At 37.1% G+C, this 16,404-nt stretch overlaps 2 protein-coding genes across 3 annotated transcripts; one reads left to right on the top strand and one right to left on the bottom strand.

The window, feature by feature from the left end:
- Positions 1 to 4,569: 4,569 nt before the first annotated feature.
- LOC118272224 (carboxypeptidase B) lies at positions 4,570 to 8,180 on the top strand. Its single transcript, XM_035588585.2, has 8 exons — positions 4,570 to 4,774; positions 5,015 to 5,203; positions 5,352 to 5,485; positions 5,805 to 5,965; positions 6,101 to 6,226; positions 6,618 to 6,723; positions 6,801 to 6,947; positions 7,814 to 8,180. Exons 1-8 carry the CDS (start codon positions 4,744 to 4,746, stop codon positions 8,093 to 8,095), a joined length of 1,176 nt encoding a protein of 391 aa, XP_035444478.1. The 5' UTR covers positions 4,570 to 4,743; the 3' UTR covers positions 8,096 to 8,180.
- On the bottom strand, positions 8,170 to 14,244 carry LOC118272223 (carboxypeptidase B). 2 transcript variants are annotated; one of them, XM_035588583.2, is made up of 9 exons: positions 13,909 to 14,244; positions 11,500 to 11,685; positions 11,070 to 11,132; positions 10,561 to 10,694; positions 9,881 to 10,041; positions 9,405 to 9,530; positions 9,010 to 9,118; positions 8,739 to 8,885; positions 8,170 to 8,534 (listed from the first exon to the last, which is right to left on the bottom strand). In XM_035588583.2, the coding sequence occupies exons 2-9, from the start codon at positions 11,663 to 11,665 to the stop codon at positions 8,295 to 8,297; spliced, it is 1,146 nt and encodes a 381-aa protein (XP_035444476.2). In that variant the 5' UTR covers positions 11,666 to 11,685; positions 13,909 to 14,244; the 3' UTR covers positions 8,170 to 8,294. The 2 variants fall into 2 exon arrangements, with proteins under 2 accessions (XP_035444476.2, XP_035444477.2); XM_035588584.2 differs by having other exon boundaries at positions 8,385 to 8,534; positions 8,729 to 8,885; positions 13,909 to 14,241.
- Between the last annotated feature and the right edge of the window lie 2,160 nt (positions 14,245 to 16,404).

Genomic DNA, 16,404 nt, shown 5'->3' with positions numbered 1-16,404 from the left:
TTGCGTACGCTGCCTAAACTACAAAAGATAGAACCATAAAATGTTATAATTAATTGTAGATCTGACAAATATCTACAAAAAAGTCCGCGACACACTATACCTATCTATGTCGAGTGAGGCACAACAACCACATTTTTATTTAAAAATCTTGATTTTTTTGGACTTCATTTAAACGCGTTTATTTTACTCATGCTATTAATCCTTATCAAAATAAATTATTTCATCAATAAGTACAGTTTATGTTGATAATATTTGGTCTTTGAATGATTAAAATTGGACGTTTGGTTTTGAAGTTGTGTTGAAATTAAAATATTACGATTTCTGCTTCACGGCCCATTGCGAAGTGGACGTCGCCAAGGCCAGGGGTGCGCGTGCCGGGAGAGGTCGCGGCTCACACTTACGCCGTTACGCCTAAACCAGTAAACCGAACATTTTGATGATATTTGGTACAGATATAGAATAGACCCTGAAGAACAACATAGACTACTTTTTATTGCAAAAAAATAGGGGAGAATGGGTAAAAATAAGGTATGAATGTTCATATGGAAATTCGTCATTTTTAAAGCTGTAACAGTGAAACTTTGTATTTAGACACTTAATGGGGAACGAAAGAACATAAGCTACTATTTATTGCAAAAAAAAAAAAAGTAGGTAAGAGTGGGTAAAAATAGGGGATGAATGATCATATGGAAATTCGTCATTTTTAAAGCTCTAACAGTGAAACTTTGTATTTTAGCAAATAAAAAGGGTAGAAGGCGTTTTATTTTAACCACCAACCACTAACACAACCACGCGGACGCAGTCGCGGGCAAAAGCTAGTTCTATATACAATGCTGAAAAAGAAATTTAAGAAAATATAATACGGTCGGTTAATGATTGAACCCAAACGCTAATCAATCAACGACGCAGTTCTGAGACCAATCAGTCATAAACATTATTTATATTCATTAAGAAGTAAAAAGAACGAACTAAATAAAATAATAATTTAATCTGAAACTCAAACTCGAAATGTTGTAAAGGAACAGTATAAGGGGGGTTACATAAGAGCGACAGGCGTCGGTGTCAGCGACGGCGTAATTGTTGGAGCTTGCGTCGCGTAGTAACGCCGTCTGTGTACCGATGCGCAAAGCGTGAACGACACCTGGCTTCTACCTGAGCCTCGACGACCACTACCTACCGTGTGCACGCGGACTTATTTTACGCTAAGATTAATTGTTACTTAGGTTTAGAACTTATGATTAGACTGTTAACAGGATTTGTGTAAGTCACAGGTTGCAAAAAGTGCTGTGTAATGTGGCTACGACATTTCCGGATTTAGCAAAACCTACATAAGATTTAAAATAAATAATTAGCATAATATGTATTAAAAGTCATTGACATTGTAGAAACAGAAATGTACGTACTTATTATTATTTTAAGACATTTTCCACGCTACAAAATTTATGTATACTACGAGAGCTACACTTTACATGCTACGGGTACTACGAGCGTAGCGCTACATGTGCTACGAAAATATACAAACTTTAAATTGTACTATTTATAATATAATAATATGAAAGTTTATGAGGATATAATTATATATTGATATTTGTTTGCTACTCTTCATCATCAGTCGATCAGTAGAAACGAAATTTGATATATAAGCAAATTCTTCTAGTTTGAAAAAGTATTATATAGGCTACTTTTCATTCGTGCAACGTATATAAAACTAGTTATATCTATTGACAAAAAACCCTTTTTCTAATAACATGTTTCCAACATACGTTTGCAAATGCTATGTAGAATCGACAAATTCATCAAAAAGAGATTAGCGCCATCAAATGCAGAATGTGTCGGTTCAAAGAATATTTCGATTGATAAAGGAAGGAAAGATCGTGCACAACAAAGAGAGGACCCGGAAGTGCCTGAGGGTTGAATAGTTTGAGTCCTCCGATCACCGAGGTCACGGAGGGCAGGGGAGGGTATGAGACCTTACTTTACTATAGAAATATACGTATAAATGGGTCAAATTGTTGTATGAATTTCTTATTATTTTCGTGTAAAAATCTTCAAATTTCGTAGACAATTAAATATAGGTTAATTAACAGAATATTGTACTAAAGTAAACTAATAAAAAAAAATATTTTTTTTTATTAATATTATTGTTCGAAATGATTGCTTTGATATGTAAGGATCTACATACATCTATTAAAAACATTTCATACGTAATACAATATTTCAATACTTACTAACTACGCGTACATCACTACCTACTCTCTTAAAGTTACCAAGAAGAAACACAACACATACTTATAAATTTGGCAGCATCTCCCGCCATCTCCCAGTTTCTGGATCTCAGTGGGCGGCGTGGGGTGTAATTTGAACAAATGAGCGACTGCTACCGAACCAAATTAGATTCTCGCCGGCCGCCGGTGGCCCGTCGACCGCCGGACGGCGCCGGACGCCGGACGGTCGCCGGATCGCCTTCACTCGCCAACAGATTACGGCACTTGGGTCCGGAGTCGGTGCAATTTGTATCGTCTCGATAAATAGATCTTATGCCTTTTTGGGATTGGATTAGAGGCTACAATGGGGTTGGAATAGTATTGAAATTGCATCGTTTATAACGCGTATTCAATTATCTGTTACGTTATCCACATGTGTGACACAGACATTTGAGATGAAAAAATAGGCTCAATATTAAAATATCTTTTAATAAAAAAATCAAAAAGAGCAACTTAAAAATAAATCAAATCAATAGAGGCCGAATGTAAATAAATGCCGTGTTATCCGGTGTTTAAACAGTGTAGGGCGTCGCCCCACCGCTCACCGGTTCCTAATCAAAAAATTGAACTTTCAATAAAGGGAATCATTAATTCTGCTTAGGGAGGGATCCCGTAACATCCTAACGAACTCCGCAAGAATCTTGGGATGTTTTTGTCGGATAATTATTTGAAAGAAATACTTAGGAGCCCCGTGCCTCGTCCACTTGGGAAATTGATTTCGACGCTTTGCAAACTGACGAGAAAACGTCTTGGTCGTACTTGTGTGGATATTTGTATATTTTTAAAGAATATTTATTTTGCTTTGCCAAAAGAGACCAGAACATTTTTTGTTTATTACTATGACTATATGAATTGCTGTAAATCATAATTCAAATTCTGATGTAACGATTAGTTTCAAGAATAAGTCTAAAATCCTAGTTTGTAATGATCTGAGAAAAACACAAGAAGCTCAATCAGATTGTGTCAGCCACTTAAATCCCACAAACACCCACCCACTTAGTTGGTTAAGTTCCAACCACAACAAACAATGTCTCGCGAATATCGATCGGATATTTTTCTCAGACGTTATTACGTTAATGCAGGCAATCCCCCGATGTGCCCGACATCGCGACCGGCGGGAATTAATGATGTCCTTTATTGGAGCCACCATTTTTTGATTCCAACCCTCACCTAAAACACGACACTATCTCAGTTTTTATTTAATTCAACATACATTACCCATGTCAATACGTTACAAGAACATTGTCGTCTAACAAAAAACGCAATGTATGACGGATTTGGAGATAGTACCGTTTTCTTCAGTTATAAATAGGCTTCTAACTGGGAACCGTCGCCGTAGGCGTAGGAAGCCAACAAAATCCTTGTTTACACGAACTGGGTCCACATTAAAAGCATACCCCTGACGCTTTAAGGCATTATTCGGATCTGTCAGGGATTATTGTATTATATTGTCAAAAGGGGATGTTACCATTTCGATTTGTTAACATATTGGTTCTTGATTCACATAATTTTCCTTTTTTAAACGTTTGAGGAAAATTGACAATTGATTGTTTAATGATACCACATTTTAAACCAATCAAATAATATCTTATTCATTGGAAATAACTGTCTTTCTTACCCCCAATTTAGCTACCAAAATCCCAAAATACCAGCTTGTTTCCGCATTAATGAACAAGGCACAGGACATCATATTCCCGTATACTAGGAATTCGCTATCTAACCATAGCACCTAATGATAAAGCTAGCGAACTCTTTGACCAATTACGATAGACAAACGATGCAGCGTGCACGCACTAGTCGCGCTGATCGCATCACCTCCCGCAGTAGCTAGCCAATTAATTGAAAGCACTAGAAATTCAGTGTCGCGCTCAGCCCGGATTAGCCAATGAGCTTGTGTCAAAATACTCTTCATTAGTAGTTCCAACGGTCTTGTGTTGTCTAGTGATTTTGTTAATTGACTCCCTTTTTTGGTTTTGTGAGTATGTGTTTGTTATAGTTGTAGAGATGAATGTGCACCTAAAAGACTTGCATACTTACTTAATAACTTTACCAACAAAATTATATCACTTTAAAAAGTGACCCAAAGAAATCATGTTAGCTGTGTTTAAAAAGTTAAAAATATTCGGCAATCAAAGGTGTTGAAAAAATATTGAACGTTGTTGTTCGTCAATGGTAATTATGTTATTGAACAAAGACCTCAGCTTAAAGTATAGTAAAAAATAGGAGCTACACATTAGTCGATTTATAAATACTTAGTAAGATTCTCTCTATTTTACAGAAAAAATAAAACTTAAGTAATGTCAAAATAACTTCAAACAATTTTCTAACATGTCAAATTCTTGTTAAAATTTTCGGTGCAACCCAAAATAAATTGGGACAAAATTCACTGTATAAGGGTTACAATACAACATTCAAAGTGGCACGAAAAGACGCGAGATATCAAATATGGGACGTACACTGCTCAAAAGAAGGACAAAAAATGTTTTTAAAGACCCTGGATAGTAAGGGTGGTAAGCCAAATAGTTTTTTTTCCAAAATCAGTAAGATCTTGGATACTCGATCCATCTCAAATGAGCAGTCAAGTTAAATGCTTAGATTCTTATGGACTAGATAATCGAGCTGATGAAGAAGAAGGGACTGTTGGATAGAAAAGTATTCTTTTGGAACTATGCTGATCAAAATTAGTTTTGCAAACTTTAATATACACAATATTTACAAAAAAAACTGTAGAAACGTCTTTTAATCCACAGCCATAATCATCAACAAAGAGCATCAATACATGATGGAAGTACTGGTAGAGGGGACGAGAATTATGCAAATGGCGAAGCTGTTCCGAGGAAGAGATATTCCTTTCGATGTGATAATGAGTGACGCTTCAGCGTGTGTTGGTACGCGTCGGTTTCGGAGTCCCCTCGTCACTCGGCTAAAATGTTCTTTGAGTAAGGATTTTTTTTTATTTCTATGAACTTTTTAAATATCTTTAAACTACTCACTAAGACTCCTCACCTCAGCTTAGTTAATGTCCTAAAATAGCTACTATTGGCTAGTACACAACATGTGGACCAATAGCTATGGTTTTATTTACAGATCGAACGCTTGATTGGAGAGATTTTTACCCACTGCACGTGGTATACAGTTTTTTGAATGACTTGGAGAAAGAATTTCCTTCAACATGCACAGTGTCCGTTATTGGTAGAACTGTTGAGGGAAGAGACATCAAGGTTTGAAATTATTTGAGCATCCTTATTGTATCATCATCATCATATTTTTTAATATTATGGTGACACAAGACAAGTGACGGATGACAGAAGTCGCACATAGACTATCAACGAGCAAATCAACGGATGACGTCATAAAAATCCTACATCGCACATGTGAAGTTTACATGCCAATAAACATAGATAGACAATCCCAACGAACAACAGTTGGGCAGAAAACTCGCCAAGCATAATCACCTCGCCTGATCCGAGGATCCTTCTTTTCTTAGGGAACTTTACTCTCTGTTCCCTAAAATATCTTAACGTTGTGTAAATATTTCAGATGCTGAAAATTTCAAACAGCGATGCCAATAATACAGGGATATGGCTGGACGGTGCAACGCATGCGCGGGAGTGGATAAGCACAGCAGTTGTAACATACATAGCTGACTATTTAGCCAAAAATTTTGATACCCTGTCTGTTAACTATACGAGTAAAGACTGGTAGAGTACTTAAACCTTTATTAACTTAAACAACTGAATCCTGTATATTTAAGAAAAAGACCAAAAAATTGTATGAATGTGTTATTGAAAACATAAGACTTATAAATAATTTCTCAATTGACATAACATTTTTAGGTATTTCGTACCTGTTTTGAATCCAGACGGCTATCAACACACGCACACAGTAGATAGGATGTGGCGGAAAAATAGAGCACCGTCTGGAAATGCTGTTACCGGAGTTGATCTTAACAGAAATTTTGGGTATGAACTTTGAAGTATTTAATAATAGCTCTTTATAGTAATGAAGAACATGTACGTTCCTGTTATGACATCTAATGTTTACAACTGTAGAAGATTTTAGTAAAGAACTAGCAGACTGATGAAAGTGGTCACTACAATATTTCGACTAACAGATATAACATAACCTCACGGCTGTCTCCCATGTGGGCAGGCAGAGAAAATGGAACGCCAATTACTACGAATCTTACATACCTCTTTCGCTTTATCAACAGTCATTAGTCTTTTCATGCAAGCTTGTCGGTTAAGGATACTTTTAATTTGGCCCTTCTTTCTAGATGTCCAAGCCATCGTCACATTCTGAACAGATATAAATACAGTGAAATAGGCTCAGAATATTTCATGTATATTCCAGGTACTACTGGGGTCGTGGTGGTACAGAGCATTCATCTGGCGATCCAAATCATTTAAATTATCGTGGTCCAGAACCTTTTTCGGAACCAGAAACTACAGCAATTAAGGTTTGATGTTTTTAGCTTGAACATTAGATCTATTACATTCTATATTTTTAAAGAAACGTGTTACAATGTTTTTGTAGGATATAATTCTGTACTCGGGGACACCGTTTAAGATATTCCTATCGTTTCACGCTTGCAGTGAAGCAATCTCCTTTCCATGGTGTCACACAGCCGACCCATGCCCGGATTATGTCAATTTACTTGAAGGTGGAACTGCTATGGCTAAAGTAAGATTCCAACACTTTTTTTTAATTAACATTAGACATATGCGCCTACCACACGTGCATGCTTGACCGCAGTTTTACTTGCGCATGCCAGCTTGTACACTGAACACTGTGCGTGTAGTTGGTAAAACGGTAGCATGCGCAAACTCCAATGCTTGGCTTGATGGTTTTTAAACTTGCTTGAAATTCTGGCATGCGCAAGCTATACTTGTACAAGCTTGTCTGCGAGCGCAGAGTTGGTAGTACAGCGCACGGTCGTTAAAAATGGCGGATTTACTATTACGGATTTGTAAATAATTCCGCCAATCGCTTGGCTCATCTCTTAAATCCTTGAGTAGATGTATATGTGAATGAATTTTTCTATTCAACAGCCATTTTTTTATCCACTTTGATCGTTTACACTTTGACTTTTGTATTTTCTTTTTTTCACAAGCAAACACTTGAAAAATAATAGCAGAAGAAATAGTTCTTCATTGGGTACCATTGTTTCCACGCCGACGATGTCGACAAGAATGTGGCTTGCGCGTACTTAACTGTGTCGTGTGGTAGACACATCAGTGTTCAGTCTTTTCATGCGACAAGCATGTGCAATTAAAACTGTGGTCAGGCATGCACGTGTGGTAGGCGCAATAGACCTAATTAATGTTGTGCTGATTATGAAGATTATACTTGTACCAAATTCCAAAGACATCTATACGTCATAAAAGAAACACAAACAACAACAAATACAAAGTTTTTAACCAAACCCAGCTTGTTGCGTTTAGCAATTAAGTTCACAAGATGAGTGTGAAATGAGTGGAAGGAGTGCTGTACGCAGCATGCTATTTTTTGTAACTTATATTTTTCTTATAGTTTTACGTTTATTCCAGGCCATTTTCGAGACAACTGGTCGTATGTACAAAGTTGGTAACTTTAAGGATATAATGTATTATGCTTCTGGAACTAGTATTGACTGGAGCTATGGCACGGCTCGCATCCCCTTCTCCTACCTTGTCGAATTGAGAAGCAAACAGGATCGCTTCCTGCTACCCAGAGAAGAAATCATTGTATGTTGTAAAGAAATCCTAAATGGTGTTAAAGCTCTCGTCGAATTTTCTGACAAAAAGAAATGTTTGAATTGTTCTGTCATTCCGAAAAAACTCCGCACTTAATTCGTTTTGTAATACGTTTAAACTTAAAAGTATCCGTACATGTTTTGTTAGTTCTACACAAATAAACGTGCAAATGATACGTGTATATCGCTTTTTATTTAGACGCTTACATTACTGGCGGCAGTTTTTGTTCACGTAACAGCAACTGCACCAAATTATATATTAACAGCACACTGTATTGGTGAAGACGTTCGTTACTTCAATGTTCATCAACGTAGTCCATCAAATTCTTGACGGCATTCCAAATTTCTTTGCAGTTCTCTATTATTTGGTCTTTCGGCAGTCTAAACCTGTGTTGCTTACTTCTAAGCTCTAGCATGTAGGAGTATGGTATCTTCGCTATCGAATAGCTCCAGTCGATACTGGTCCCACATGCGTAGTAAGTGAGGTCCTTTGTGTTTCCGACTTTATAAGTCTTTCCGGACGTTTCATGTATTGCCTGAAACATAACACTTCTGAATATTTCTTAGATTTAGATTTAGATTTCAACCATGTTCGTCCCACTGCAGGGCAAAGGCCAGAATATTTCTTATTAAGTGGGTGCTTTTGATAGTATCACTCAGTTTATTTACAAACTGAATGAGAATCGTAAATAAATAACAGTCAAATACTACCAATCTACTAGGTTCTTACGTGGAGTTACCCTTGCCATGACGGCGCCACCTTCCAGCAGGTGCAGGTAGTCGGGACACGGATCCTGTCTGTTGCCCCACGGGAAGATGATCAGCTCGTAGTAGCTATGAAAGGAGATGAACACCTTGAAAGGTGTTATTGATGCCAGTATTGTATCCTGAAACAGAAGAGTTATAATGAGGAATTCTTAACTCACTGCCACTAGCTACGGACTTTACATATATTTCTAGTTTCCATCAGATTTATATGTTCTAGTCGAATCAAAATCAAGTTGTACGTACCCTTACTGCAATAGTTTCTGGTTCAGAAAATGGCGTAGGACCTCTATAGAAGATATGGTTTGGTTCATCTGATGAGCCGTCTTCCCCGGTGAGTTGGCCCCAACCGTAGCTAGAGAACATTATGGAAATTAATAGTTGGTTAATCAATAACTTGATGTTGTTGGGTAGCTTTCTCCTGTTGCGGGAAGTCTCGAGTCAGAATGATCCATAGGTTGAAGTATTTTTAATATAATATCGTAACGTTTTATTTACTCTTTTGGTCAACAATATCAACAATAATTATGTACCTAAACAAAATGTGCTGTTCTGTGAACTGTATACATGAACCATACAATAAATAATTCATATTAATTTAAGTTAAAAAGTAAATAAATACTCAACATGGAGAAACGTACCTAAAATTTCTATTGAGATCCACACCCACACATTCTCCTCCATATCTCGCTCGATTTTTTCTCCACATTCGTTCATGTGTGTGCGTGTATTCGTAACCATCTGGATTTAGAACTGGTATAATATGCCTGGAAACAAAACCGGGTCACATCAATCAAAAACAGACTGTAATTTTTCATAAATAAAGGACTTTTGAGAAAACCCTTAATATATTTTATAAATAATATTAAATTAGATATTATTATATAAAAATAAGTCGGGTTTTTCTTCCTGGCGCTATAACGCCAGAACCCACGAACCGATTTCCACGGTTTTACATTCGTTGGAAAAGTTTTGGGCTGCGTGTGGTTTATAGCAAAGAAAAATCAAGAGAAAAGCAGGAAAACAGGGAAAATCATTGGCGGCGAACCGGATTTCGACGGGTTTGCTAGTTATGTACGTAATTTAGAAAAGATGTTAAGAAAATAACACAAATTACCAATCTTTACTAGTCACAGCAGAAGAAAGCGTATGAAAGTTTTTGACAATCATATCAGCTATGTAGGTAATGACTGCAACAGTAATCCATTCTCGAGAATGTATGCAGGCATCCAGCCATACTCCGGAGTTATCTGCGTTGCTATTGGATATTTTCAACATCTGGAAATAAGTAGACATTGGAGAAGATAGAGAAAGCACTAGCCTAAATAACCTAAAAAGCATAGTAATTAGTGTTCAGTGCCTATGTTATGATCACTGATCAGGGTAACTTTATCGTGAGTCAATTTTTTTTTTGACAAAATAACCAAATTATCATTTAACATGTAAGATACGGATTAAAGCGTGGGAGAGCCATGCTTCGGCACAAATGGGCTTGGAACTTCCCAAATCCCGATTCCCCAACAACCCTTAAATTCCTAACACTCAAAGGCCGGCAACACATTTGTAATGCGTCTGGTGTTTCGGGTGTCTATTTTCCATCAGCGATTGCTTACCGACGACATTGCTGAAAGACGACATGGTTCTATAATTCATCAACAAGAGAAATAAAGTTATTGCTGTTTGCTTTAGGTCTCTAAACTAGACTCCTGCGAGCTATGCCCCATGCACGATGAGGGAAGTAATGAACTTTCACATTATTAGGAGACTAACATTTTCTAGACTAATAAGAAACATTACCTTAATATCCCTCCCTTCAACAGATTTTCCAATCACAGACACAGTACATATTGCTGGATAGTCCCTTTCTAGTTCTTCTATGAATGCGTATATTACGCTCAGTCTGTGGTATTTTTTCCAGTCCATTAATTTCACTGGAAATAAGAAAACGTGTTTTAAAATTTTGGTCAGAAACTGCACTAATTAGCAAAATTTGTGAATCATCACACAACCAACGTCATACTGAGTCATGTTTTCAGGGGAAAATGAGAAAATGGTTCGTCAATCAAATCATTATCTTCCCTAATATTACTAAACTACTTTTTATATGTACCCTTAGTACGACTTTTCTTTACGTTTAAAGTAATCGAAACGACAGCGCTGATTGGTGGGTTTATTTGAGTCGGCCAGTCAGAGATTGGTTGGTTTATTTGAGTCGGCCAGTCAGAGCGGCAAACGCGCTCTCGTTTCGATTATTTTAAACGTAAAGCAAACTGGTACTAAGATACTGAATTGTAAACTTATCTCACATTTTCCTCTTTTTAGTTTTCGTCGCGGCGTTATTAAACATTTTGGTATTGTTAAGCGTTGCCCTGAAATCAAAAATGTGACTTCTTGTAGAATATTAGTATACTAGCTACTTCCGCGCGGTTTCACCTGCTCTGCTTGGCTTCTATTGGTTATAGCGTGATGTTTTATAGCCTTCCTCGATAAATGCACTACCCAACACAAAAAGAATTATTCAAATCGGACCAGTAGTTCCGGAAATTAGCGCGTTCAAACAAACAAACTCTTCAGCTTTATAATATTACTAGCGACCCGCCCCAGCTTCGCATAGATGTAGTTAAATTAAGGTAGCAAGGGCCCGCTGAGATTATTTTAAACCGGAGCTTTACTATCGTGATTGTTAATCGTTAGATCGGGGTTCAACGACTTGTGACTGATACAATGATACTTTACTTGGGTTTTCCTTGGTCTGCGTGCTATTGTCGGCGCAGTCAGCAGTCAATATTTTGTCAGAGCTCTTATCTGATTCAGTTCCATCATCATAAACGTAGAACATGTCAGGTCTTCGCAGTGTGCCGTTGACTCGCCGTGCTTGAATGGGATTTAAGGCGACGCTCATTTTGGACGATGTTTATTCGACTAAAAAGAGTAAGATAAAATAAACTATTGCATTTCAAAAGGTAAGAAGTAGGGAGTCCTTTGCCCGATAGTGGAACGACCGCGGTTAAAAATAAAATAAATCAATCAATTTCAGAAGACTGTTCCCTCAAAAAAATATAAGAGAATCAAATCAACTATCGGAAAAAACTGATATAAACGTTTAAAAAAATATTAACAAGAAACTATAAAATTACAAAAAAAAATCTTGTAAATACGAACCCGATTTTCGCATTTATATCATTCTAAATATTCGTCCTAATTTACAGGTGAAGTTATTTTAAACATTGGACAATATGTTGGTGAATTATATTCATATTCCCAAGCGGGGTGTACAAATCGAGTGCCAGTCATTGTGGTCAGGGAATGGCAATCGATGTCCGGAACAATTCTGTTTGTATATTGTGGGCCTGAATACATGTAAAATGACCAGGAGATACATAGGAGGAGATTATTCTTCTAAAACTTTATACCCGGGTAAATTATCATGAACACCATCAACTTATACAGGGTTAAAGGGTAAGTCGACCTAAATCCTTTAAGACGTGATAGTTTACATCATTCCTGACTGATTTGACCATGGGACCCCATATCCCAAACTTAACCGTTTTCAAATTATCGGCATTTTAACTTTTTTGATAAAATTTCCCATTTTTTGGCTATTTCTCCCTTGTTTTGTCTTTGGTGGCTAAATTTTGTTTTGTTTTTGCTTTTTTGTGTAGTAGATTAGTTGCTTTATTATTTAGAAAACTAAAACTGTAAATAACTGTACCAACTGAGTCGTAGCAGACGATCGAATGTTAAAAAAAGTAAATAAATTTGTGATAAGTTGTTTTTCTTTGTAAGATATTTAAAAAAAAGTCTATGACAACTGTTCTGCAAATGTGCGTTAAAATATCTACAATTCTTCAGCTTTCTGATAAGGTCTTTGCCAAAACATCGATGAAGTACTACAAGGTAGTAATAAGAATATCGATATTTAAGCTTCAAATTTAACTTGAGTCAGATAACAAAATAAAACAAACTGGTTCACTTCACTTCAGAAGGAGTGTCAGGGAGTGGCTTTTTTTGAGTGGAGAAAATCATTCAATGACTTCTCCCACCTTGGGCGAGGCGAGAGGGAGTGTCAGACTCTTACTGACTAAAAACCACCCTGTTCCTTCTCCTGCTTTTCGAGCCGGAGCCCCGGTAAACCCGCTAGGTAGTCCGCAGCTCCGGATCAGGCATCAGCCCTACTGGGCTCCATCTGTGGTGGTCTGATGGCTCTTTGAGGCGCGCGCGGAACGCTACGCGTCGCACGCTCGGGTCTGGTTCTGTTCGGGCGGTGAGCTACCCTTGCTCGCCGTCCGCAGGCCCGCACTGGACACTAATTATCCCAATAAGTGGATCGGGAGAGGCGGACCTGTACCGTGGCCAGCTAGAAGTTCAAACCTGACCCCTATGGATTTTTATGTGTGCGCCTCAAAGAGCCATCAGACCACCACAGATGGGGCCCAGTAGGGCTGATGCCTGATCGGAGCTGCGGACTACCTATTGTGGGGCTCCGGGGAATGGTCAATCGACACTGTCGCGGAGAAGTCATTGGATGATTTTCTCCACTCAAAAAAAAGCCACTCCCTGACACTCCTTCTGAAGTGATTTGTTTTATTTTGTTATCTGACTCAAGTTAAATTTGAAGCTTAAATATCGATATTCTTATTACTACCTTGTAGTACTTCATCGATGTTTTGGCAAAGACCTTATCAGAAAGCTGAAGAATTGTAGATATTTTAACGCACATTTGCAGAACAGTTGTCATAGACTTTTTTTAAATATCTTACAAAGAAAAACAACTTATCACAAATTTATTTACTTTTTTTAACATTCGATCGTCTGCTACGACTCAGTTGGTACAGTTATTTACAGTTTTAGTTTTCTAGTTATAATAAAGCAACTAATCTACTACACAAAAGTACAAAAACAAAACAAAATTTAGCCACCAAAGACAAAACAAGGGAGAAATAGCCAAAAAAATGGGAAATTTTATCAAAAAAGTTAAAATGCCGATAATTTGAAAACGGTTAAGTTTGGGATATGGGGTCCCATGGTCAAATCAGTCAGGAATGATGTAAACTATCACGTCTTAAAGGATTTAGGTCGACTTACCCTTTAACCCTGTATAATTACACAGTCTTATTTTCACTGGGTTCTTACAAAATAACGTACCTATGCCACGAGTGTTTTCAAAATGAAGAAACAATTCACCAGTTCTTCGTTGCATATATTCCTGTTGCTACTTAAGAACTTGGGTCGAAACTGTTCCCGTAATGTTTTGATACGAAACCAACCAAAACACTTGTAATTTTTCCTTTTGCATTTATTTAAATGAATTTACTGTTTTTTTCTTCCATTATTTATTTAACTTGTCACGAAGATTTATCAAAAACCAAATATAATGCTGTACAAAATAATAATTGTATAAAAATATTTATGTTGTATGATTTAATGATTTTAACGTTTGATAAAAAAAAAAACGTATAGACAAATGTGATTGACAACTGACAATTTGTTTGAAAATGTCTGCAGTTGCTGATCAAGAAACCTCCTTTCGTGGCTACTAGATTTTCTTTTCAAATATTCGTACAACAGTGCAAAGTTCGATTTTATATTCTTTTTCTCCTCTATACAATTCGGTATAACGTACATACGCCACAATTGGTGTAAGACAATTGATTAGTATGTTGTAACAATTTAAAACATCTAATTTGAAACTGTATCTATAAAATCGACTAAAGATTAAACATTCCTAAAATAAAAACCAACACTATAAACAAACTGAGTAGAGTAGATATACTTTTTACAACGAATAAAACATTTCAATGGAACTGTCGAAAACGCGAACGAATTTTGCGCTCAGATTAGAAAACCGCGAGCAGAAAACTCCGCGCGTTCCACCACGTTGCGGTGGCCAGCCAATCACACGGGCACAATGACACGATGCGACGAATCACTATTCTGGATTTTGGTGGACTGGACATTTTGGTACCTATGTCGTAGAAAGGATAACGTTTTGAGAAACTGATCAGGAATCTCGGTCTTGAACACTTGGTTGTATGTTCAGCCAAGAATTATTACAACTTTCTTTCAGATTTATAAAATATCTGCCATTTATATAGGTTTTTATAATAGTCATAGCATAAATTGCATTGGGGGATAGGGGTGACGTCTAAAGTCTGCATCTACGTGAAACCATTATTGTTATTATAGTCAAATCCAGAAATCCATTAGGTCTATTATATCATCCGCTGGCAAAAGACCAAAACACTACTTAGTCAATCATCTACAACAGTACAATTAGCAGCCAAAAAGTGTGACAAAACTTGATCGCTACGACATCGCTAGTAAGCGTCCGCTCCAAACTTCCCCGGGCGAACTGTGACGCGGACGGCAGACGGCGTCCCGCTAATTGCAACAAATGAGATTGATTGTAACGGACACGGCTCACGCTGACTTAGCTCCGACAACTAGTTGTTGTTACACGCTTTTCCCAGCTCGAATTTCACTGTGATTGGACGAAAATGGTGGTGGTATTTATAAAAATAAATAAAAAAGATTTTCTATAGGAAAGAAGAATCATTACGATTTTTCTTTTTACTTTTAGGACTATGAATAAGTTACAAGAAAGATTACCAACACTACACTAGCATTTTTGTTTTGTTTTACTATAGGTACATATATTATTATGTCGACGTTTGGCCATTACTCATACATTTTAAACATATGTCCAATAAGGCCCAAAATATTTACACTATTTAGACATAAAAAGAAACCTAATATCTACTTAAAATAAGATACAATTCCCATAATCAATTTACTATCTCTCGCTCCATTAAACAACAAAAGTCGTAGAAAGTTAAGCTGTGTAGGAGATCGTAAAGAGCAGAATTCGACAGCTAATCTAGTTAAGATGCAAGCATCAGTGGGTGGCAATAACTTGGCTTACCGTCTACCCGATAATTAAGGGGATGGTCGTGAAGATAGTGGCGCGAACGACTACACCCCGTCTAATTGATATGTACGACGGACAGTGAACTAGAATGTTCTACCGTAGAATGGAAAAAAAGATTTGATGGTCGTATCATCTTTGTGATTCTGACAGGTTACATACCTGTTTTGTAATTTTTAAATTACATACACTTCTTATTCTTCGAAATGCATATACTATTTTGGTATGTCTGTTTTGCCAGTTAAACGTTTAGCGGTGGTTGGGCAACCGGCTGCCGTGTAACGTAGCGTAACGTAGCGGGTTCGATTTCCCCTCGGAGCAACTCTTTGTTGGCCGCTAGCTGCTAGATTAATCTCTAAAACTCAGTGGAAAAGCTATCGGTTTGCATGACCCGGAAAATATACCCAACTTTATCAACAGTAGTACTTATAATCACTACTAGCTAAGCAGTCTCACTTCCATGAGATCACTAAGCTAATCCTTCATCCAATAAACATAATGAATTGACATCCATTACTTAAAGCCTTTTATTGAGGTCATTACTATACAAATCACGATTTGTCTCATCAGGGATTGGTGTGGGAGTCGGAACAGTTTCTAGTTTAGTTCCTATTACGCTCTTAGTAACACTATATGTTATGAAGAAATCAAGATGGTCAAATCAGGTCTTTGCCTTTAGGTAGATGGATTAATATCATTACTGAATAATAGGACAA

Source organism: Spodoptera frugiperda, chromosome 5 (genome assembly GCF_023101765.2).
Source record: "Spodoptera frugiperda isolate SF20-4 chromosome 5, AGI-APGP_CSIRO_Sfru_2.0, whole genome shotgun sequence".
Taxonomy (NCBI): domain Eukaryota; kingdom Metazoa; phylum Arthropoda; class Insecta; order Lepidoptera; family Noctuidae; genus Spodoptera; species Spodoptera frugiperda.
Note: the sequence above shows the minus strand (reverse complement) of the source record. Positions and strands in the feature narration are given on the sequence as shown.

Excerpts from the sequence above, each read along its gene's own strand:
- LOC118272224 (XM_035588585.2), top strand. The coding sequence starts at position 4,744 with ATGTTTTTAAAGACCCTGGATAGTAAGGGTG. Across the intron at positions 4,775-5,014 it reads GACCCTGGATAGTAAGGGTG|CCATAATCATCAACAAAGAG; the intron begins GTAAGCCAAATA and ends TTTAATCCACAG. Across the intron at positions 6,724-6,800 it reads CAGAAACTACAGCAATTAAG|GATATAATTCTGTACTCGGG; the intron begins GTTTGATGTTTT and ends ATGTTTTTGTAG.
- LOC118272223 (XM_035588583.2), bottom strand. The coding sequence starts at position 11,665 with ATGAGCGTCGCCTTAAATCCCATTCAAGCACGGCGAGTCAACGGCACA. Across the intron at positions 9,531-9,880 it reads GCTGTGACTAGTAAAGATTG|GCATATTATACCAGTTCTAA; the intron begins GTAATTTGTGTT and ends TTTTGTTTCCAG. Across the intron at positions 8,535-8,738 it reads GTGGCGCCGTCATGGCAAGG|GCAATACATGAAACGTCCGG; the intron begins GTAACTCCACGT and ends GTTATGTTTCAG.